The sequence below is a fragment of the Penicillium daleae genome, assembly GCF_028827525.1.
Source record: "Penicillium daleae strain IBT 16125 chromosome Unknown utg000008l_segment0_segment0, whole genome shotgun sequence".
Classification (NCBI taxonomy): domain Eukaryota; kingdom Fungi; phylum Ascomycota; class Eurotiomycetes; order Eurotiales; family Aspergillaceae; genus Penicillium; species Penicillium daleae.
Genome location: NW_026623156.1, coordinates 7695742 through 7718082, shown reverse-complemented (window position 1 = coordinate 7718082; position 22341 = coordinate 7695742). Strand labels below are relative to the sequence as shown.

Sequence of the window (22341 nt, the reverse complement as noted above, 5' to 3'; positions counted from 1 at the left end):
GGTAGTCCTAGATGCAATCGCAAGCTTTCCTGAATCTAGACAGTTCGATAGCCTTGCCACCTAATCGTACTGAAATGTCTAGACCTTCCAATCCTGACAAATATTAACCCATAGCATTTAATTTAAATTGCTTTCGCAACCACGCATAATGTATTTAGCCTTTGACTTTACAACTATCGGAAACCAGCCATAAATCTATTTTTGCAACATTCTGCAATGTATTGTGTTTGTCACTCTTGTTACTTATTCGTACCGCCCAGCACGTTTTGTCGGATCACAGGATATCCGTAAGCATTCGTATCGAGGGAACCAATTGAGGTGATTGACATGAAGAACTAAGATCCAGTTTCTGATTACCATACAAGTAGCGGGGGATCGAGTACACGCTGAATAATAATGTTCCGAAGACCGTTAACTAGTGGTATTTGACCTGTCCCTCAACACATTTTAAGCATGCGAGACTGAACAAATCCGGACACGTCGGTTATTAGAGATTCAAATTCTTTCAGTAAGTTCATTATTACACAGAATTACTAAGTTACGAAATGTAATCACTCCGTGGCGAAACATAGGTTATTTCGTATGGATCGTTGTAGTCCGAGTCTTTCTATAAACCTATCGAGCTACATATCAAATAACCACGGACAGGGAAGATACAACAACGGGGAAATTCGCTGTTCAGGGTGGGCTGACGACCGACGGCAAGAGCCGTATCCAGCGTGTGCTTCGAAAGGAAGGTAACGATGCCGAGGTCGATGAAGTGGGAGCCGACGATGTGCAGAGAGCCTTGATGTATCTAGCTCCAGTCAGTATCGGGACATCGCCGGATGATCCTGAAGTTAAATATTAATACCGGTTCATCAGGTAGCCCTCGTCTCCTTTTGATCAAAGTTCCGAAGTCCATGAGGAAGGTTTGAGGATAAACTTCACACGTTTGCACACTAAACCACTCGGTAGCTCTGGTCGGCAAGAATCTAGATGCTGACTGTAGATGACTGTATGATATCAGTAATAGTGCTGAGTGCTGGTATCCTCTATATATCAAGTGGTAATATACTAATACTGCCCAAGATACAGACTTAAACCACTCATATAAAACAGCCTCGAAATCTCCGTAATAATGACCATCATCAATTTTTACCTTAAATTCTATTATTCATTCTGCCTGTCCTACCTTCCTATCTTTCTTACTACCTAATATCTACGCTCATATTATTCACCGTTTCGCTATCTTATAATGAACCTTCTACTTCTGCTCCTAAGTTTTATTTGCTCCTTCTAGCTAGTTGTTTGCTGGGGAGATCTAGGGCACCGCACGGTCGCCTACCTTGCTTAGAAATACCTTACTAATGAGGTAGCACAGCTTATCGATGTTCTCCTGCCTAGTAGTGACAGGGAGGATATCTCAGATGCGGTAGTTTGGGCTGACGCAATAAGGCCCGACTTTCTATTTACTAGGCCGTGGCATTTTATTAGTATATTGTAGCAATCACTTCACGACTAATACTAAAAACTAATCTTGATAGATGTCTTGGACTATCTACCCGAGTCGTGCTAGGTTTCCTTTACGTTAGATTGTGGTAGTGCCGGATGTATAGTATCCGCTATTCAAAACATAGTATATTGACCCGACCGCTACTTATATCTAGCCTGTTGAGCTAACTAAGTCGTAGACAAACCGGCTTAACAATGATAAGTTAGACAAGGATGAGCAAGCCGTAGCGCTGAAGTTTCTCCTTCATTTTCTTGGTGATATATATTAACCGTTATATACGGAAGCTCTAGATCGCGGAGGAAACGAGATCTATATATGCTTCGACAGTCGGTGTGGTAGAGAGGAGAACCTCCTATAGTATCTCGGATACAGACATTCCTTATAAAATTAACGGCTTAAAGTATAATCTAAAATATAACGAGGAAAAAGAGCCGGCTGTATAATAGGCAGCAAGCCTTTTTCAGGCAAACAGGTTCAGGCCTCGTTATACAGAGTGTTCAGACATTCAGAATCCCTTGGAGTATACTATGCTATAGGCAAGGGAGACGAACAGACTGAATTGTGATTACGTCCTGAAAAATGGCGTTAACTGGCTCGAAGACAATAACCTTGGTGGTGACTATTACGTTAGCTCGGCTCCTATTGTGAATAAACAGATCTACAAAGCTGGAGTCCGCTTAGCTACTTAGCTGAATGCTTTGGTAGTATAAAGGTTATCGATAAGGAAACTTGTCAAACAAGGCGGAAAAGTAAGAGGATGTTTTGAGCTCTGAATATCGGTTACATCAGGTCTGTAGAATTAGGACGTAAGGGTGAAACCGCTTTATCCGCTATAAAGTCTTTTCTCTGTTCTAGAGCAAATAAAACAAAATAGAGAGTGGGATAGGAAGAGTTCTTTAGGTCGTAGTATTTGACGTGAAACTCGATTCTTACTTTACTTTCTAAAAAGATTTAACTACTTTATGTTTACGTATCCTCGAATTGCTAAATATTATCTAAAAGTACTACGTATTTATTAATTCATTTCTCTATTATCAGTGAAGGAATAATTTTAAAGTATACTAGTTCCTTACCTTAGGATCAATAGGGGCAATATTTATTAGAGATTATCCTCGCTAAGCACTTGTGTTATCTTATCGTAAGGGGCTAGTGCGACCCAAATAAGGTCAAAACGTGAGTCTGGATATTGAAGCTTGCTAGACTAGCTACTACTCTCCGCGAACCCTTTTATGCTAATAGCTTTTGCGATATCGGAAAGGTTATGATGTTCCTAGTAAATAAGGACATTCCCTCCTCCGCGATACGCTTTTACTACCCGAGCGACGCCTGCAGCGTCGTCTTTCTTAATATCTATGTTGAATTTCACACCGAAATCCTTTAAGTTGTCGGCTAGAGGTTACATAGTTTTATACAGGCGTTCCCTGGAACTACCTAGATAGGTTTGTTAGCTTGATATAATACACAAAACATTCTATTTGCAAAGAGCGAGTGCTACGTAGTAGGTAGAAACCGCTACAAAAGAGAATTAAGGTAGAAGGAGTAGCTTAGACCTTTCTTAGGGTGTTTGGCAATAATATAGCCAATATTAAATCTGCTTTGCTTTCTAAAAATGTTACGAAGGCGCTACGCTCTTGCTTCCCCTTAAGCAGACAGATTATTTGCCCTATTACTTGGCTTTTCTCTATACCTAATTATATAGATATTTAGTGCAGTCTGTATAGGTTTTCAAGAAGGTCAGGAAGACTCTTTAAGATACAGGTATATTATACGGAAATGAACTAACTATCGTAATCTGACTTTCCGAGTAAAAGTTAACTAGTAAAAGGCGATGTTCCAAGCAGAAACACAAGTAGTCGTAGTAACGGGAGTCCTTAATAGATTATTGTATTTTAAGGGGATAGATATATGATGTATATAGAGGTAAATATATGAATTTTGGGTATTAGCTAAGTTTAAAAATTGTCATCTGCGATTAGCCTTCTGCTGTCCTAAAGTTTAATAACATACTGCCCGCTTTCGGAAATAGGCCAAGAACACTTACAATACTCCCAAGAATAGTCTACAAGAGTCGCCCTACCCAAAGATTTTATGTAATAAAGCGTCAAATACATTCAGCTATATAGCAATCATACTTTGATTATTAAATACGTAGAACCAAGGCTTAGAAATCAAGTAATATAGACTAAACCCGTAGTTACGTGTCGGGCAGAACTAAGATAGTATTAATAAAATTTTGGGAGTAGCAGGAGGTCGACATAATTAAGTAATCCTTAAAACGTCCGTTTCGACTGCCTGTTGTCAACTTCAGCTTAGGTAGTATATAGTTATTCCTTTCTATGCTTTTGCTTTATATTCTGTATTAGATAGGTGTAGTTCGTTATCGTCCTCTATAAGGCAACAAATGACATATTGTGGACATCGAAAATCTGTACAAGAGAAGTTGCATTTCAAAAATCTATTCAAAGAGGAACTAAAAATAGAGTTTTTAAATTACTCCTAGAGAGTAGCGTCGGTCTAGCTAAGGAAAGCCGTAATAGCTAAGGCATCAAAGTAATTTAGCACCGACCTAGATTTGTCCTAGGTTGCCTTAGCGAACCTATAGGGTCTAATTGAGTCTAGATTTCTAAGAACTAGGAAAGATACTATAATACTAAGCCCCTAGGTACAGACCGAAGCTTAACTAACTAGCTTAAATAATTACCTAAACAACAGGTAATGTTAACGTTAATAACAAGAGATTTTCTAGAAAGATAAACCTCGGAGAGCGTCCTAACAGCCTCTTTAAAACACTCAATTCAACGGACAACAAACACGTCCTTATATATACTATGTCTAAATCACATCTACTAAATCTACAAAGTGTACCTAATAAGCCTCAAATTTATCTGACCTACGAGGCCGCAACAGCTAACCTACAAAAGAAGTTAATACGCAAGAAGCAACACTAGCGCGCTCAATATCGACTTATCAGTGCTATTTTCAACTTACTTATAATTGCACAAATAATAATCGGTGCTACTATTACCGTATTAGGACCGTCCGGTGGTGAGCATATGTTAGCAATCATAATCTTAGGGGCTTTCAATACCTCTATCGCCGGATTGCTTGCACTGCTTAAAGGGAGAGGGCTTCCGTAGCGACTGAGGAGGAATATAGGCGAATTATCGAAGGTCTTGGACTTCATTCAGGAAAGGGCAACCCTATTAAGATATAGCAGTAGCGCAGTCCTAAATAGCGAAAATTCTCTGCTGCTGCAGGATGCTTTCCAACGATACACAATCGCACAGCAGATTATTGAGAGGAATGAGCCGGATACGTATGCCGACGGAAATGTGTTAGAGGGGAATAGTCTCCTAAGCCCAACGGCTTCGACAACGAGGGGTGGAAGGGGTCGTCAAACGGATGAAGAAGTGGGAACTAGTGGGGAGACCGGGTCGTAACAGAGTCATTCAAGGTTAGTAAACACAGAACCAGATAGATATTGTCTCACACTGACCCTTCATTAGTGCGTTTTCCTACCGAACAGATTCTCGTTGTACGGCCACGCGCAATAGGTGTGCGGCTAATTTGAAGGCAGTGCAATATTATTGTATAGACAAACTCCGTTACGTGCTCTCGGAAACATCAGAGCGGGACACGCGTGTTGGTCCCTATTGTATCATCCCTATGCGTAAGAATGTAAATGTAAAAATCTAACCAAGACAAATACGGGCTAGACACTTGAATTATGTGTCGCGCAAGCGCTCATCATCATCATATATCATTTACCCTGAACCGTCGCCGAAGTTGGTTTACCCAACTAGGCGAAAATACGAATCCGGACCTAGCCTAGTGGGCCGTGGTTTATCATCCAACTGCCGAAGCGACATGCAGGCTACAACTACTGTGTAAACACATGTTTGATCCACGGAGATTGTTCCAAAATTCCGCAGCGGTGAACTTTGAGCCTTACCTGATGAGGCCTGTCGTGGCCGGTTTGCCGTTCGTGGTGTTAGGCTGCCCTTGCGGCGCGGCTATAATGAGATCGTTCGCAGATGAGGCGGCTAACAGTTGTTCGCGGCTGGCTGCATGTCCGTCAAAAATCGCGAAAAAGCTGGCAAAGCTGAAGTCAAGAATCTGAACAATGATTCTGCGGCGGATGCACTTTGTGCATGTCTCTTTTTCTTGTTCTCGAGCTCAAACGGTGACGATATATTGTGAGAACGGCAGCAAAGATCTTGAATTATGTGTGGGTTTCGGGTGGGGAGCGAGCTGGTGAGCGTTGGGTGTCAATCGCGAAGGGGAAGTAGCGGGGTGTTGATGGATAGAGGCATAGGTAGGTTGTTGGCATGAGGTTGGGGAGGTGGTCGTAGGTGTCGACTGGAGAGACTGAGTAGAACATACTGGTAGTGGTGGCTGTAATCCCCGATCGAGTCTGGCGGTCGGCAGGGAAATCAAGATTTACAGGTGGGCATTCGCCTTGTCCAGTAAGGTGCCGCTCCTGGTGCTGTTGACTGGGTTTGCAATGGCACCTTCAGTGGTCCCTTGCTCGAGGAAAGGGAGGGATGGAAGCGGGTTGTCTGGAGCAGGGGCGCGCGGTGGTTGAATGATTGGGTGTGTCGGGCTACGTTAACTAACTAGTGTAGTGGGGGATTCGGTTGCGCTACTTTTTATTGCTGTTGGACGGCGGTTGGAGGAGGGGTTTCGAGGACCGTTCGGATTGGGTGGTTTGCACTGCTTTTGACCAATGACCATTCCGCTTGTGTTAGGGGGTATCCTTCTGGGGGGACCATCCATCTACACACTGGTTCAAGGCACATACGCGAATATGCCCCTAGACGCTAGCAAGTGATAGTCGAAATGAAGGGCCGGGAGGAAAGGGCGCCTTTTTAAAGAAATTTCGGGGACACAGGCTCAATCTAAATTTATCTTTCAGTTTTACTTGGGTTCTACTCTATGCTTTCTCTGCGCACGACCCTGTTCGTACTGTCGCCATGTCGCCGCTCTGGTGAGGTTGGTTGTTTTCTCGTGCCTCGACCTGTCTGGGTTTGATCAGGCCGCCTTGAGCATATCCCCCGTTATACTAGTTAACTAACCTAATCATCCTGTCTCTGTGTTAAGTTACCGCTCCACCTCTTCGACAGCATCTTTCGAACTAGATTCACTTTGGAAGATGGTCATCCTCTACCAGTCAACTTTTCTCGGCAAAGCTAAAGGGAAATATTAGAATTTGGGCATTCTGTGATCGGCAGGATATCATGTCATCGCAAAGTGGACGAAGGTTTTCAAAATACCACTGTACGCCTAAAAGTATCAGCCCGAAGAATGAAACTGCAAAAACACTTGAATTGTAAGATGTCTGGCAATCTGTAACTATAACAGGTTAACATTCAATTAACAAGGACGGTGGGACATAAAGGCCTTTTCGGTATGGGAGAAATAGCAAGCAATTAAATCTTTCAAACCCGGCAACAGTTGGTCTTCCATCGTGATACCCATCAATAGTTCCTCAGCTCGCTGATCAGAATTCCTCCCAAAGACTCCCACCCTCCCCAGCTACCGCCGTCCCACCATTTATGTAAGCAAGAATTTTTGTCCGTCGCAACCCCGAAAAGATCCAGCCGATTAGCACCCCAGGATACAGCGGAAATAGCACTGAAAAATGTAGTATCTCCAAGTTTCTCCCAGCCACCCCACCTGGACCCGTCCCACCACTTATGGTAGCAGGCATTGTCCGTTCCTAGCGCGAAGATATCAAGTCGGTTGGAACTCCAGGCCACTGAACTGAACGAACTGACAAGAACACCACCCAATGATTCCCACCCATTCCAGTCACTGCCATCCCACCATCGGTGATAACAAACGTTATCGGTGCCTCGGGCGAAGAGGTCGATTCGGTCAGAGTTCCAACTGACTGCTGAGATCGGGCTCGTCACCACGCCTCCGAGGGAGGTCCATCCTTCCCATCGGCTGCCGTCCCACCACTTGTGGTAACAGGCATTGTCGGTCCCAAGTGCAAATAAGTTTTCTCTTTTTTTTTAAAAAAAAAAACACAATACAATGACAACCATCTGATCGTTACATGCTCTGGTGGGTGTCAAGTAAATCCAGTAGCACGTTTTGCACGTACACCGTTAGTCACCCGGGGAGACCAACCCCATCTAAAGGCAGATGGCCATGGATGAAATTAGTATATGAATCAAGCAGCAGCTACCTGTGCCGCCTTGACTGTTGCCAGCAAAGCTAATCGTGGTCCCACCCCTATCACTTGAGCCGTGATCATCCGATCGCACTACCGGAGGATACGTATAGATGTTATAACGACGGTAGGACGGAACGGCACGACTATGTAACGAGTGGCGATGAATTGTATAGTGTACCAAAATTGGCGGCTGTAACTAATCACAGGACCAATACAGTCACCTATCTAATCCTCAAAATAAGATGAGATATCTTACACTGTCTGTACCAACTGATACCGACCGACCAATGATGTACGAACATGCAGTAGCTGATGACGACGATACCTTGGATGGCGGGACGAACGATGATTAAAGTTAAGCTCTCGGATGATCGACAAGCGCTATGTGACGTGATGATCTATGGCGGCACCACACGACTCGAGGCGGCGTGCAAGGTTCTAGATTGTCGGAGCCACCAAGCCAGCCCCTGCGGGATAGAACATAATAAAGGATTAGAATTAAAATGCATTTCGAGTTTAAGATTAAGCAAAGGTAAATCTGAAGATAGTCTGAAATTCTTTCCGTGGGTCGCGTGCTGTGTGGCTGCGGTCGTCTCTCAGGAGCTCACACGTGAGCGACGTAGGCCGTTCTCGGCTTTTCACCTCCCGCCTGCTCCCGAACTGACTTAAAATTGATGCGTCTGTCGTTATTTGTTCCTTATCAATTGGTTTATTCTTCCAGATGAAGTGGTCCGTATCATGATTACTTGAATAATCCAGTATTGTCTCTATCCTCAGTTATAATATGGCATTCGATCTGCTTGAGCGTCGCACAGTGAAATTTATGCTCTGGATACCTTCAGAAACAGCATTAAAGCCCCCTTCATTAGTGCTAGGCACTTTCAACTCCGGTCCGCCGGCTACTTTCCATACCATCTTTAGTGGCCAGCTAAGGAGCTCAGACAGACATGATCTCTGGGAGCTCGACCCAAATGACATAAAACCGTCGCTAACGAATGATACCGTCTATCACTACTGGTTCGAGATCCAAGATTCATCCCCAGAAAATCTGGGTGCCATTCAAGTTACCGACCCAATTGCGTACACGGTCGATTACAGAGACACGAAAAGCCGGGGTGAACACGTCCAGCCAGCTTCTGTGATCAAGTTTCGCAATGGCAAACTATGGCCCTGTGATATTAATGGAAACGAGCCGAGCCAGGTGGCAATCCCGCCACATAATTCCATGCCAGAAAATAATCATATGGTGATTTATGAGCTCCCCGCTTCGTGGGCAAAATATAAACAAATCGGGGGTGTGCAAGTTGATGTCGGCACGTTCACAGACGTCCTCGCTCTGTTCGACTTGAAGACTGCTGGTGATCGTTTCAGGGATATCCCAAACATTGCCAATGAAGCTCTTGTGGCCGACCTGGGCATCAACGCGCTGGAGCTACTCCCCGCAGCAGACGCAAAACCAACGGGTGAATGGGGATATGCTACGGCTCACTACTACGCTTCCGACTTCGATCTTGGAACTTCATCAGCGTTGGTGAAGTTAGTGGAGAATATCCACTCCAAGGGCATCCGGTTTTTCACAGATGTTGTGATGGCCTTTGGGCATGACCCATATATCTTCGTTGCTTTCAAGGAGTTTCATATTATCCCGGAGAACGAGATAGGCAATCGGGATAGCTACCAATCTCGCTCCAATAGTCTGCGAGAGGGGTGGGGTGGACGACTATGGCGCTATATCAGAGACACGGATACGTATGACCCAAAATCAGGCAGACCCGGAAATATCCATCCTTCCTGGGCCTTCCATCATGGTCATCTTCATCGATGGATGTCGGACTTCGGTGTAGACGGTCTCCGGCTCGACAGCGTAAACAACGTTGCCAATTGGGATTTCATTGAATCGTATAAGAATGAAGCATGGTCTCTATACAGGTCAAGATACGACGCGGCATCTCCCTCAAAGTTCCTCGTCATTGGGGAAGAACTCAGCGTTCCTGTCGACATGGTAACTAGCGGAACGGTCAATACCCTCTGGAACGAGCCATTCCAAGGGCGTCTCCGCGCCGCCATACTTGGAGAACCCACAGATGGTGACAACTTCGAATGGACGGTCCGTAAAATGGTCAACTGTACGCTTGACCTTTCTCACCCTTTACGGATGGAGCACAAGCGATAAACTACGTCACTTCCCACGACACTGAAGGGTTCAGGAAAGAGCGGCTTTTCGACTTTCTTTCTGCCAGTAAGGTAAGTGATATCGAGAGACGAAGTAAACTCGCATTCACGTGTCTCTTGACGGCCGTCGGTATTCCGATGATTTTTGCAGGCGAGGAATTTTGTGATCAGATGGATCGTCCTGTTGGGCAGAAACAAGTTGATCCAGTGAACTATGAGCGAAAGGCAGAGGATTGGAGGACTCGGACCTTCAACTATGTTGCGAAACTCGTGAAATTAAGAAAGGGCTGCCCGGCTCTAGGGGTGGATGATACAGATTTTATTCATGTGGATGAGAGCCGTGAGGGAAAGATCATGGCGTGGAAGAGGGGAGAACAGGGCCAGGCGCCAGTTGTTGTGGTAGCTAATTTCACGGATCATGACACCTCCGGGGAAGAGTATTTTGTGGAAAATTGGCCGGAGAGGGAGAGGGAGGACTGGAGAGAAGTCACGCAGGGGAGGAAGGTGCCGATGGAGTGGGTAGGGCGAGAGCCGCTGATGCATTGGGAAGCAAAAGTTTATACGTACTGGAGTGGGTAACTACAGGGTATGTTGTAATTACTAACGCTGGAGGATGGCTACAAAATGGCAATATGGTTCATCATCTCGTATGTGGAACATGGTAATAAGCACATATCTTGATAACTATAACATTTTGCTTTCCTCTTTCCTTAGTCTTACAGGTCAATCGCAAAGGAGATCAATTCGGCACCGAGGACGAACGTACCAAAACTAGTGAGAGAAAGGTAGGAGGGATCAGGATCTCGGGGGGATTTCTGCTGAAGCGCCGCCCACGATTGCAATGTTTGTTTCCATGCCAAACGTCATCTTGCATCAAGCCACCCATCAATATTGCTTTCAAGAGGCTACGGAGGAATACCGCGTGGAACCGTAACAACTGTCACCACTGGGGACGCTGAAACTACCTGCGAGTCCTGGAGTCCACTTTCGCGATAGGCCGCGTACATTTCCGGTTACGGCATTTTTGGCCAGTCGATCTGCCGCGTCGTTCCCCTCATTGTCACAGTACCCCGACAGGCGGAGCCCGATCTCCCCGGCTTGAATCTCTGCCGCTGTCTGGAGGATTTCGCAGATGATTGGTTGTCCCGATTTGTTTTACGGTGTGCCATAGTTTGCTCCATGCAGTTTAGCTGCCGTCTGGCACTTCGAACAATCACAGGAAGGTGCGGAGTGAACTCTTTGGCGGTTTGTTGTCCCTATGCCCAAGTACTGAGGGTCCAAAATGTCGATTAAATCCAGGAGAGAATGCTGCAAACGGCGCAATCGATTTGCACATAGATGCTGACCGGGGGCAAGGGTAGATCTTTCGTTCACAAGTGCTGTAATTCCTTCCATGATAGGGTTGAACCACTCCTTGAAAGCACCATCTGCACTCCTGAAATTTTGGATAAATTGTGAATATGGTGAGCAAAATAGCTCTCCGTCGTCAGAGACAGTCATGATCTCCCCAATAGCCAATTGTTGACCGCGCCATACCATGAAGTCGTTTCCATACTTATCGGTACTGAACGACTTCTGAACGGCTTCGATGGTACGTAGAAATTCGCGGTTGTGCTGGTCCGTTGAGAAACGAAGGAATTGCACTTGCCGACGAAGAATGTATATCCAAGAGAAAAACTGACCAACCAAAAAGGCAGTGTAGACATCAACTAAGTCCCGCCGAGCCTCATCCTCGAAGTAGTAAAGAAAATCTTGCTCTAAAATGTTGTAGAGCCTTGATTGCAATTCCACCGATGCCAACAAAAGGGGATCACGGTATTTTGCGACTAATTTTTCCGACTCAGAGAGCCGTTTAACCCGGTCACTATGGAGTGTGACTAGGGCTGTGATGCCTGCTGAAATGGCTGAGCCTATTAGAGAAATCACTGCAATTACTATCGCCGCGATGTCAGCCATAACGTGTTCGTTTTATTATATGTGAAGGAGTGAATGCTGAATGTATCTAAGCACTGAACGGCCGCTGCTACAAAGCGACCAATTTTATTTCCAGACAAAATTGTGAAGCTTTAGAATGGATGGTGCTGCATATTAATATAGTACACCCCCTTCCCCCCCCTCCCCTACTCCTAACCTACAGATAGTTCTAGACTGCGCGAATCTCGTGAGTCATGTAGAACTCTGTTACTGCCATGGAGCTTGAATGCTAGCTACCATGGATCATAGAGCACAAGCCCCACACCGTGCTAAATATTCAGGCTTATTGTATTAGAGCTGCAAGTGTAGTGATCACCCTGAAGACGCATACCATGAAAAGAGCCTCAAGGAAATTTAGATTATGCTGTTACCTCTCTTGGTGACCATACGGATTTACGATGCGCCCTACATGATAATACCTATCGCGGAATAATGTCAGATTGGGTCTCCATCCCCCTGTGCACGTCGCAGAACTGCTTAGTTTTCCACCTTCCGCTCCTTGGATCGGTTCAACGCACGTAAAGACCCACTGTTCTGTTGCGCGTCGCGTACCCCATTAGCCGTTCTCCTGATCGATGCACACGCCTTCCCTGGAGATTATATGACGTTGATTATCTCCTGTACAGAGCACCCCCGTTTGCGTTTGACCCTGGATTCGTCTGGTGGAGATTCGTTGCACTTCAGCCCTCAATCCCAGTTGTTGGCGATGGCAAGTCCATCGACGATGTGTTTGAAGCATGTAGCCTCATTTGGGAGCAGTCGCAAAATCTCACCCTTTCCCAGCGGTGCCGCTGTGCAATATGCCCATGAGGTTCGCAGATAACTGACCACCTGCACAGTAAGCACGTTGCCCCTTTCCACAAAAGCCTCACCACCCGTCTGCGAGACCACGAAGTTCGTTTCCAGGAACCGGCAGGTTTTTCTCCTAGACCGGACGACTTCCCGTCCGACGCTCGTCTGCAGCTCCTCGCTGGGTATGCATGCCGTCGATGCCCTTTACGCACGGTCAGCCTGGACCTTATCCGCCGCTACTTGTCCCAGGAGCATCTCCAGCAGCAGCGAGCCTCCTCCAATCGGGCCAATGGCCTCTTATGACGATGTCTCTACCTGTAGACTTGCTCGCAGAACTCGTCCCGACTATATTGAACGGTGATTCACCGAGGTCTGGCATCGCATCTATGGCACAAAGGGTGGCCGCGAGAGCGGGCGCGGCTCAGGCAGAGGAGGCCACCCTGGCCGTGGATGGAACGCCCCCGCTCGGCCTCGGGTCACGAATGGGTGCGACGGGACCTATTCTGGAGCCTAACGGAGCTTCCCTACTCGACCGCAGGTTCTGTGGACATGCATCTGCTGCCTCTGCAGGCCGGAGGCGATCCCATCGTCAGCCTCCGCACTCTATGAGAGACGTCTGTACCGGCTGATGCTCACCATGGATTGTGTGCTTGATCGGTGTGAAGAGACTCTCCCTCAGCGCAGGCTTAGGGGTCTAGGCTTCACACCATTCATCTTTCATATAAGTAGGGTCAAACTTGGGAGGCTCGACCAGGAGTGGTCTCTTGGGAAATCGGACGTACCAGAGCCACCGTTGCCTGCGCAGGATTCGGGACAGTTCGACAGCCTCCAAAAATATTGCACATAAGTCATCTTCGAGATATTGAAGCTTGGCAGGTTGCGCCCATGCTTCGACAAGGATCATGACATCCTGAACACTAGTATTGATTCGCTCGATCGACCCCTCTGCGAGCCTCGCGTCCGTATTCGTCTTAGATAACAGGCCTACCGTGAAGGCTCTCCAGTCGCTGAAAGCCCGTGGGCTCATCTGTCTTGGGTCTACGTAGAATCAGTCCGTATGTTCTCAATTTCCTCTCAGTAGGATGGAACGATGTAAAAGAGACAGGTAAACTAACCTGCACAGAATAGTTTCATCTCTAACGCATCTAGACTCTTCCGTTCCACTCCTCGAAGCCAAAGATCGAGACTCTCTGGGGGTGGAGGTGTCTCGCTGGACTGTGTCGCAACTGGGAAACTCCGGAATATTCAGCTACTGATTATGTAGGACGTCCAGCCCCTCACGAAAATCGTCGAATCTTCCGATTGCGAACCAACCGCTCGAGATGCTGTGTCACTTGGCATGATGGCGCAATATCCAAATAGGCCGAAAACCACTTCTTATGGAACACGGGGTCCTCCTTCTGTCTCATGAAGCTCACAGACCATGTTTTGATTGAACTGTTTAGAGCCTCGGACCTTGTCTGGATGTCCTGATCTGAGGCCTGGGATTCAAGGAACAGTTCTTTATTGTCCATTAATTTCTGCATTTCACTTGCGGAATGCTTTATCCTCTTGTTATTGTCGAGTGCCATTTGGAGCTGTTCCTGAAGATTTCGAATCTCATGTTCACGCTTTTTCGATAGGGCTTGGGTCATTTTGCATTTAGTCCCCTCAATACTGAAGTCATTTGGGTACCCCTCTCTATCACGCTCGTTTGTGTGCCGATCGTTACGGAAGCTCCGGGAATCATCCCTGTCCAAGAATCCTTTCAACATGCCCCGGCCGAATTAGTCCCTACAGGAGATTTCATCGACCGGAATACTAAAGACTAGCCTTCACTCCCCCTTCCGTGATAGATGATCTTGCCTCTTGTTCACAGCAGGCCTGTGAATTATGATGATTCCCTCTGTATGTAGGCCCTGATGCAAACGTCTTGGTTGGTTGAACTTTATACACCATTTCTTGACAAGTCGCAGCTCTCAAACGATCCAGACCGAATTGTCTGTTCTCCGGATAAGTTGATCTCCCACTGCGACACTCTTCTCGAGATTCGATACCCACTGGAGGCGGGAGTTTCTAGCTTGCGATGCGCATCTGCTTGTTTTCCTCCTTGAGGACAAACTGTCAGCAGGGAGCTTCTGGTCTTGGTTCGGATTTGGAAGTTCTCTCTGGGACATTAGGAGGTCACCACCAGGTAGTTCCTGTCCCTGATCATTCGAAGCCACAATGTGTGCTGCCCTTATTCCTGCAATGGAGGACGTTGCTGGTGATACTACTGCCGCCCCAACCGCCGCTTCCCTTCCCGTGATTGATCGTAGTGGGGGACTCATCAAGAGTGACTCAGAACTACGCTTGTGTCTCCTTGCTGCTGCTTGATATTTGGATGTTGAACATAACATGGCCCCTTGAGACCTTCTTTAGCAGTTTTTTTTCCCCTTCTATATGGACCAAAACCCCGTCCATGGGTCGCCTCACCTCTCGGGGGCGTGACGGAGATACATCGTTGTCGCGAGCGATACGAAAGCGGCAACAGAGCGTTCTGGCCGCTGGTTGCTACTCTCATTCTTCGCGCATGGTTGCGTAATAAGTATTCTATGGCTTTCTCGCTACTAATATATGGCCAGTTCAAGTCTGGACTACCAGTAAACGCTGACGTAGTCCATGTTGGTTTGCCACTGGATGCGTCGAATTAAATATAATCCTAGATAGCCTATGACTCGGCCATATGCCACCTTGGCATATCATATGCGTAGAACATATTGTTGCCTGACTAGATACATCGGAGATGATAAGATACGCGCGATAACCGTGGTCACCAATACGGGTCTACGCGTAGGTTTCGGAACGAGATATCGCAGCTGGTACTAATGATCATACCACACTGTGTCGTGTAATGTACGATATGAAGAGACAAGTCTGTGCTAGGAGCAAACACAACGGACATGGAAGGACCTGGGGGTGAATGGTGTAGTTGGTCGGGTCAGACCTATTAACGCTCTGCGTGGTAGCAAACCGAGCCACAAATTCAGATGCAAATCGATGGTGCCAAAGATAGCGAGCGATACCACAAATGCGGCCGTGAAAGGCTTTGTTAGAAGGTCAAAGGAGATTCTCGTACTCCTATAGAATTACGTAAAAGAAAGCTTTATGAGGTCATTTGTATCCATGCGAAGGTTGTCAATCGAGGCGAACGTCTTGAGAAATATAAGTGTCTACCTAATAATGCCGTCAGCTTCACCACGAACCACGATCACTGGTAGTAAGAGATAGTGAAATGGGACGCATACACTTATCTAACTCGCGTGTATCGCTCTGACTGAAGTTCTATTATCACGACTCACCTTGGGTTGAATGGAAACAAGCGGGAGGTCAGAGAGGACCTTTTCCTCGTGATCTGCTGCTGTACACTCTTCTCTTCGATGTTGCCATTAATGTACATGCCCGCTGCTGTCTCGCCGAGCTGCTTACCCTCACGGACCAACTCCCCTTGTAGCTCTAGTACCACTGTCTCCTTCATTAAGAGCTGGCTGACCAAGCTGACGGCTGAATTGTGGTCGCCGTGAAACCGGCTCAGGTGAGAGCCGCGCCTTAGCATGTACGCCCAGAAGCGGTCTCTGAGGGCGCGCTCACGTTCAGCCCCGATGGATTCAGAGACCTCATTCCACCGCGACGTGACTAAAAGCGCATTGTGAAGAGCCCGCTCGCCACATATGTTCTTGAAGATCTCAAACGTCGTTACCGAAGACCGGCTGTAGCGGACATCTGTGATGGAGTGGATGTAGATGATGCCCTTGAGTTCCACCCCGAGCTGGTATTGCGCCGACAGAATCTGAGCAATCTCGGTCAATATTTCCGAGTCCGTCCTTTGTGCATCGCCAAAGTCGGGTGTGTTGAGAAGGAGAACTTTGCTCCTCCCGACGTGAACTGGGACCAGCTGGCATTCTTGAGGGCCTGCGCGTGCCTTCTCAGTTAGTCGTATTATTTCGCGCCCGGTATCTGCGGTTGTGTACCAACACGGGTCGAGACTATGCCCTTCCTGGACCACTTCCCTTCCGGCCAGACAATTGATAAAGTAGCTTTTATCAGATCCAGTAGCCCCCATCACCACGATCATGCTAAGATTCTCTCGGTGTGCGCATGTGGCCATGATGTTTTCAGTGTAAGTAGTTCTTGCACCGGGTCATATACAGTCGATAAATTGATAGATGTGGATAAGTAAATTGAGTAAAGAATACGGAGACACAAAGACACGCCCCATACTGTTATATGGCCGTAATTTCCACTATAATTCTCCTGAGTGCTTTTAGCGGCCCAACCCACCCAGAACTCCATCACCCTTCTGAGGTCTAGACCCTTTCGTTCGTTTTGAAGAAGGGTGGCAAATTTATTCAAGGATGTTTGAGCCCTTTGAGCCATGTTCTCCATGCCGAAAACCACAACGGCCATGATTGGTTCCCTCATTGAGTGCTGGCGACAAACTTTACATCCCCTCTTGCCTCCTTCCTTTCCTCTCCTTTTCTCCTCAAGCAAGCTAGCTTTGGCGGACAGGCTCCTATCATGCGAAGTCGCTAACGGTGCCGAGGTAAACCACTGTTTAGTCGCGTCAATGAACGTTACCAACCGCATGTCTACACACAACGCAGCGTGATTACTGAGAACGCTTTCAAGGTCTCGAGGTTCGCTGGACGGGATGGGGCGTCGACAATCCCTATAGACTGTAATGGCGGGACAGGTCCTTGCGGTCAGCCGGACTCTTTACTATGGGGTGCACGGACAAAAAGTGTGAAATGGTCGACCATTTCCGAAGAGACTAGTACAGTAGGCGTGATAGGTTACGCTTCATCGTATCACACGAACCCGGCATAAGAAATCGGCAACCTCGTCCGTGGGGCTAGATCCTTCTTTTATATGCGGAGCAAAAGGGGGGAAGGCACGTGCGGGGAGAAAAGGCCACAAATTTGGGCATGTTTTCCACCTGAGTCAGTGTGGGCTTGCCCCCTGGGGGCATGCCGTTTCATGATTCATGATCTATGGATCCACAGCAACACGAGTAACTCTTACGCTAACTCTATAAAATTAAGAAAACACACTAAAGAGCAAAAAGGGTTGCCCCAGGGGGCAAGTGGTTTGATTTTTTTTCGATCGATTGATCAGCGATTATTTCTTTCTCTGGGCCACGTTCAACGACCTAGTCGACTTTAATATACGACGGGGGAAATTCGTTTGAACAAGAAATATAAGAAGGCATTACAGGCAGGCTGGGATGATAAAATCGACGGGTTTGGTGCAAATTAAACATACTATGAAGGAAGCGGAGATGTGACGGTGACTGGACAGAAATGTATATGTCGAAGCAATGGGTCAACCGCCATGGACGGGAGTATGACGACCGAGCAAATATTTTAATTATATAGGTTTAAACCCAAGCACAGCGAACCTGAAAAATAAATTGAGTTTACAAAACAAAACTAAAAACATATATACAGCACAGCGAATCAAGATATTCCGAAAACCACCAGCCACTTTAGAACCTGCAGAGCTCTCTCCCTATCAACAACTCAGGGAGAAAATAAGTTTCGGGGTCTCTAACGTGCTAAGGGCCACCTAGCTAGCGGTGGACAAAACGGGGGAAGAATCTAGAAAAGGTTCCGTTAACGGTTCAGTGAGGAAGGAAGGAATACTAGCAAAGTGAACAATCGATCTAGCGCCGGAGTTCGATTAGGTAGATACGAGTATACTACGAGCGTGAGGATTTGGATCGATCCCCAAATACCTATATCGACCCTAGAAAGACTACTAACTAGTCTACTATAGTCTCCTAGCCTACGCTAGTCTACTGTTTCTAGTCGGCGCGACTCCCTAGGACGACTGTAGTTCGGCCTAAGCGGATTTATAAGACGCTACTATATAAGGAGCCTATCTAATAGATTCTTCGCTCGATACGTTGCCTCTAGGGGGCAAGACCGTATCTACACACGCCTTACACGGCCGCCCGTACCCCCCGGGGGTATAAGGCCTCGACTACTATCGTCGGGTCCGTGCTCGGCTCGGGGTCGTGTAGTGCGGGACCGTACGACTACCGCGACGGGAGACCTATACCCCTAGGGGGCACGCTATCCTAACCCTGACCCTACCGCCTCTATACTTAAACTCGCCGCTAATTTATCGGTTTAGCGGATAATATCTACTACCTGCTCTATAATATATTTGCTAATCCGGTACTTACCCTTAATGTTCGTTAAATAGCGGACTATCTCTCTAGGCTTTACGCTACGCTCGTACTAGTAATAAATAGTAACTCCCTACTACTAGTTATATATAAAAAACTAGTCGGTAATAGTAGGTTCTCCGGATTTACTTATACTAAACGTAGATATATATTTAATAATACTAAATATCTACTAAATATAGAGTAGGAAAACCTTATTGCTAGGAACTACTTAGTTGTTAATAAAAGTAAAACTAGGAATTTATCCTAACCCCTAAAATACCTAGCAGGATTCCTAAACAAATCGAACTAATAATACGTATATAATAAATCGCGTCGTGATAGGTAATAGGTTTTATAATATAAAATATAGATCTCTAAATATACTAAGTCTAACCTTTCTAGCTAACTATTTTGTAGAGAAACTAGTACCTGCTATATATATATACGTGATCCTACTAAGCGTAGAAACTAAACTAATTTTAATAATATTAAGTTCAAAACTATTACAGGCGTGAGTCTACCGAATTATTATCACTAAAGTCGATAGTGATATACCTCCGTACTCGTTACTACCTAGTTACCTTTTCGATGTCTCTAAGGTAACTATAACGACGTTTCCGGGAGTAGGGCTCTTCGAATCTAAGGAACCTATACTACTCCTAGCTAATTATCCGAAAGCGTATACACTTCGATTCGATAACCCCTAGAGCCTCTCGTAAGCCACGCGTATAAACGGTACCCGCTATCTATAATCTATACGCGGCCTATTTATTAACTACTAGGTTATCGGCCCCGTAGTCTCGCTTAAACCTACTATAGCGAAGATATAGCCGTGATATACCGATCGTAGTATAACGCTAAGAAAGCACGTTAAGTTTAGTATTTAGGTATACCTCTCCCTCTTGCTTTAAAAGTATACTAAGCCGTGTAGCGTCCTAGTAGTTTCTTCCCTAAGGCTAGAAAAATAGCGATCGGACGCGATACCTACTTCTAATAGCGAGTATCTAAGCCGCCTCGGTAAAAGGCTATATTAACTATAAATAGTATACTATAAGCTTGCTAATCTCCCTTAGTAGGTATCGGTGGATAATTTTAATCGAGTTCGAAACGCTTTAGGACTTATAGTAGCTAGTAATAATACTAACGAGCCTATACTTAATAAGGAGATTACGGTATCGCCCCTCGGGAGTATTACTATATCTAATAGAAATAAGCTCCGTTATACGTATAGGCTGTCTACTCGTTATATAGATCAGGACTAAAAGCCGTCCGAGGAATTAATCTACCTATTACTAGTATACTACTATATATAACTCCCTCTAGTATATAGAAGAGTTAGCCTGTTAAACTTCGATAAATTCCTACCGGAGGGACTCGCTAGCTAAGATATAGTCTAATATCTAACGCTCGCTACTAATAGGGAGGACTACGCGGTTCTACTTATCCTTTAGGAAATTCTAACTATACTAGTTATTTACTAGATCGTTAGTTAGTTAGTACAGGTATAGTTCGGGCACGATATCGGCTCGGCTTTTATCTTTATCTAGTAAGAAAAGCCTCTTAAGCTTATACTACGCTAGTTTAGCCTACGTACGTATAAATTACTAAAGTCTATTGTCAACATATCAACATATGTGTGTGCATAAGCCCTCGATTATTAATGTGGCGCGCATGTATCAGCCTGTAGATCAATTATTGATGTTGATCATCAATATCAACATCAGATAAAAAAGCAACGAGAATCCCCAATACTCTCGTATTTTCCTTCTATTATTTCGGGTATTCTTCGAACTTCTCTTGTGATCTTTTAATGTGTACCTTATGTTATAAATACTGCCTAATTCTCTAGTAAAAAAGAACAAGTTTGACATCTTTCATATTTATGACTAGAGCTTCTAGGCCTACCTGACTATACTGCGTTGACCTGCCACTGCTTAACCTTTCTGTCTAAAACTGCCGCTCTTCGCTCTCTCGTGGATAGTCTCTCTTCCACAATCGTAGATCTATGATTAGATCGTACGACCTTTCGATCCCCGACCGTGCACGAACGATTCGTGTACACACTAGGATTTATGCGCACTGTATAAATCCGATAGTTATAAGCCCGATCGCTGTAGCCTTTTGCTAAAGCTTCTGAACTTATCTTCGACTTATTTATCTCTTACTTTCGTCTCATAAGTGATGGATTCGACCGACCTGTGAGCTATATAGCTCAATTACCCTCTGAAATGCTACGCGCACTGGATCCCCTGGATCACTGCTGTGGAAGACTATGCACTAGCTAATAGTATATAGAAATACGCTAATCCCGACTAACAACCTGCTATTCCACCGCAGGAGCCAATCAAACCACAGATATCCGACGTGGTTAAAAGACTATCTAACACGTTTATTACCCTAGACCAAGCTACACGACTTATTAATCTTATATCTGACTAACTATCAATCTATAAGATCTTGCTCAGCGAATACGAATTATCAAGATCTGATTACCGATAATATATGCGTTTAATTGAATCTCTCAAATAAGGCATACGATCCTCTCTTATACTAGAAGGGAGACAGATTATCAACGGCCTACTAGCACGCGAAGCTATTATTAAACTTCGTGCTACATTCGCGCTATCCGACTAATCGAAAAATCGTCAAATCCTACGCGATTAGGATACGATTAAACGACAGACACCACTAACGAAATCCTCTCATCTAGCTATATAGGGACAGAAATGGATTATCTGCCAATCAGAGGGAGAACAAGCCAAAATCTCTCACTTCCAAGACCCTCTATCTCTAGTATACGATTTCCTGGAGACGATTCAGCTATGCGATCAAAGCTTCTATACTTTCTGGTACAACACGATCCTACAGGGCTTAAAGAAGCCTACCCTGACTAATCTAGTTAATCTGTTCGTTGACTAATATCGACCAATCATATCGTCTGCTAATAATGGAAGCAGGCGACAGATAGCATATCCGACCTACTAGGGACGAGAACCTGATGACGAATCTAACGAAAAGCCATCGAAAGCCGGCCGAAAGGGCAACTACCCTTGCCAGGGTCCTCCGAGCAACGGCAACCACGATTTTAATATATGCCGATATATCAACCTACAAGCTAGGCCTAAGGGCTGGAAGCCTGATCCGGAGATCCAACAGAAATTCTAACAGTGCTGCGAATCATCACCGAAATTCAAAACAGCCTATGAACATGCGATCAAAAGACACCAAAAGCCTAATAGATCTAACTAATCAAATTAATCGAGCGAACCAGCCGAATTAACCGAACTAACTAGAGATGCATTCTTAGCGTATATTCCAAAACAACAAGCCGAAGACCTCTTCCGAAGCAACGATGACAAAGTAATAAGCACTATTTGGGTTTCAGCTAAGAAAAATGACACCTAGTGCTATGATACTGGAGCATCGATCTATATCACGAACAACAGAGACCTACTGTCAAACTATAGGCCAGTCGTTTCCTCGGTTATAGTTGGAAACACTGAGACCAAGATCCTTGGATACGGAGACCTTAAAGTT

The 22341-nt window shown here is 45.6% G+C and overlaps 4 protein-coding genes across 4 annotated transcripts; 2 read left to right on the top strand and 2 right to left on the bottom strand.

The window, feature by feature from the left end:
• Positions 1 to 1363: 1363 nt before the first annotated feature.
• Positions 1364 to 2184, top strand: N7458_011244 (S1/P1 nuclease; the record flags this gene model as incomplete). Its single annotated transcript, XM_056914626.1, has 4 exons — positions 1364 to 1475; positions 1575 to 1618; positions 1786 to 1932; positions 2032 to 2184. Coding segments are annotated over 4 exons (456 nt in total), but the record flags the coding sequence as incomplete, so codon positions are not given.
• A 6276-nt stretch (positions 2185 to 8460) lies between these two features.
• On the top strand, positions 8461 to 9849 carry N7458_011243 (uncharacterized protein; the record flags this gene model as incomplete). Its single annotated transcript, XM_056914625.1, has 1 exon — positions 8461 to 9849. One exon carries the CDS (start codon positions 8461 to 8463, stop codon positions 9847 to 9849), a length of 1389 nt encoding a protein of 462 aa, XP_056763474.1.
• A 2660-nt stretch (positions 9850 to 12509) lies between these two features.
• Positions 12510 to 14185, bottom strand: N7458_011242 (uncharacterized protein; the record flags this gene model as incomplete). The annotated part of the gene is made up of 4 exons (XM_056914624.1): positions 12510 to 12816; positions 13397 to 13652; positions 13730 to 13848; positions 13929 to 14185. The coding sequence occupies 4 exons, from the start codon at positions 14183 to 14185 to the stop codon at positions 12510 to 12512; spliced, it is 939 nt and encodes a 312-aa protein (XP_056763473.1).
• A 1745-nt stretch (positions 14186 to 15930) lies between these two features.
• N7458_011241 (uncharacterized protein) lies at positions 15931 to 16740 on the bottom strand (the record flags this gene model as incomplete). The annotated part of the gene is made up of 1 exon (XM_056914623.1): positions 15931 to 16740. The coding sequence occupies one exon, from the start codon at positions 16738 to 16740 to the stop codon at positions 15931 to 15933; it is 810 nt and encodes a 269-aa protein (XP_056763472.1).
• Between the last annotated feature and the right edge of the window lie 5601 nt (positions 16741 to 22341).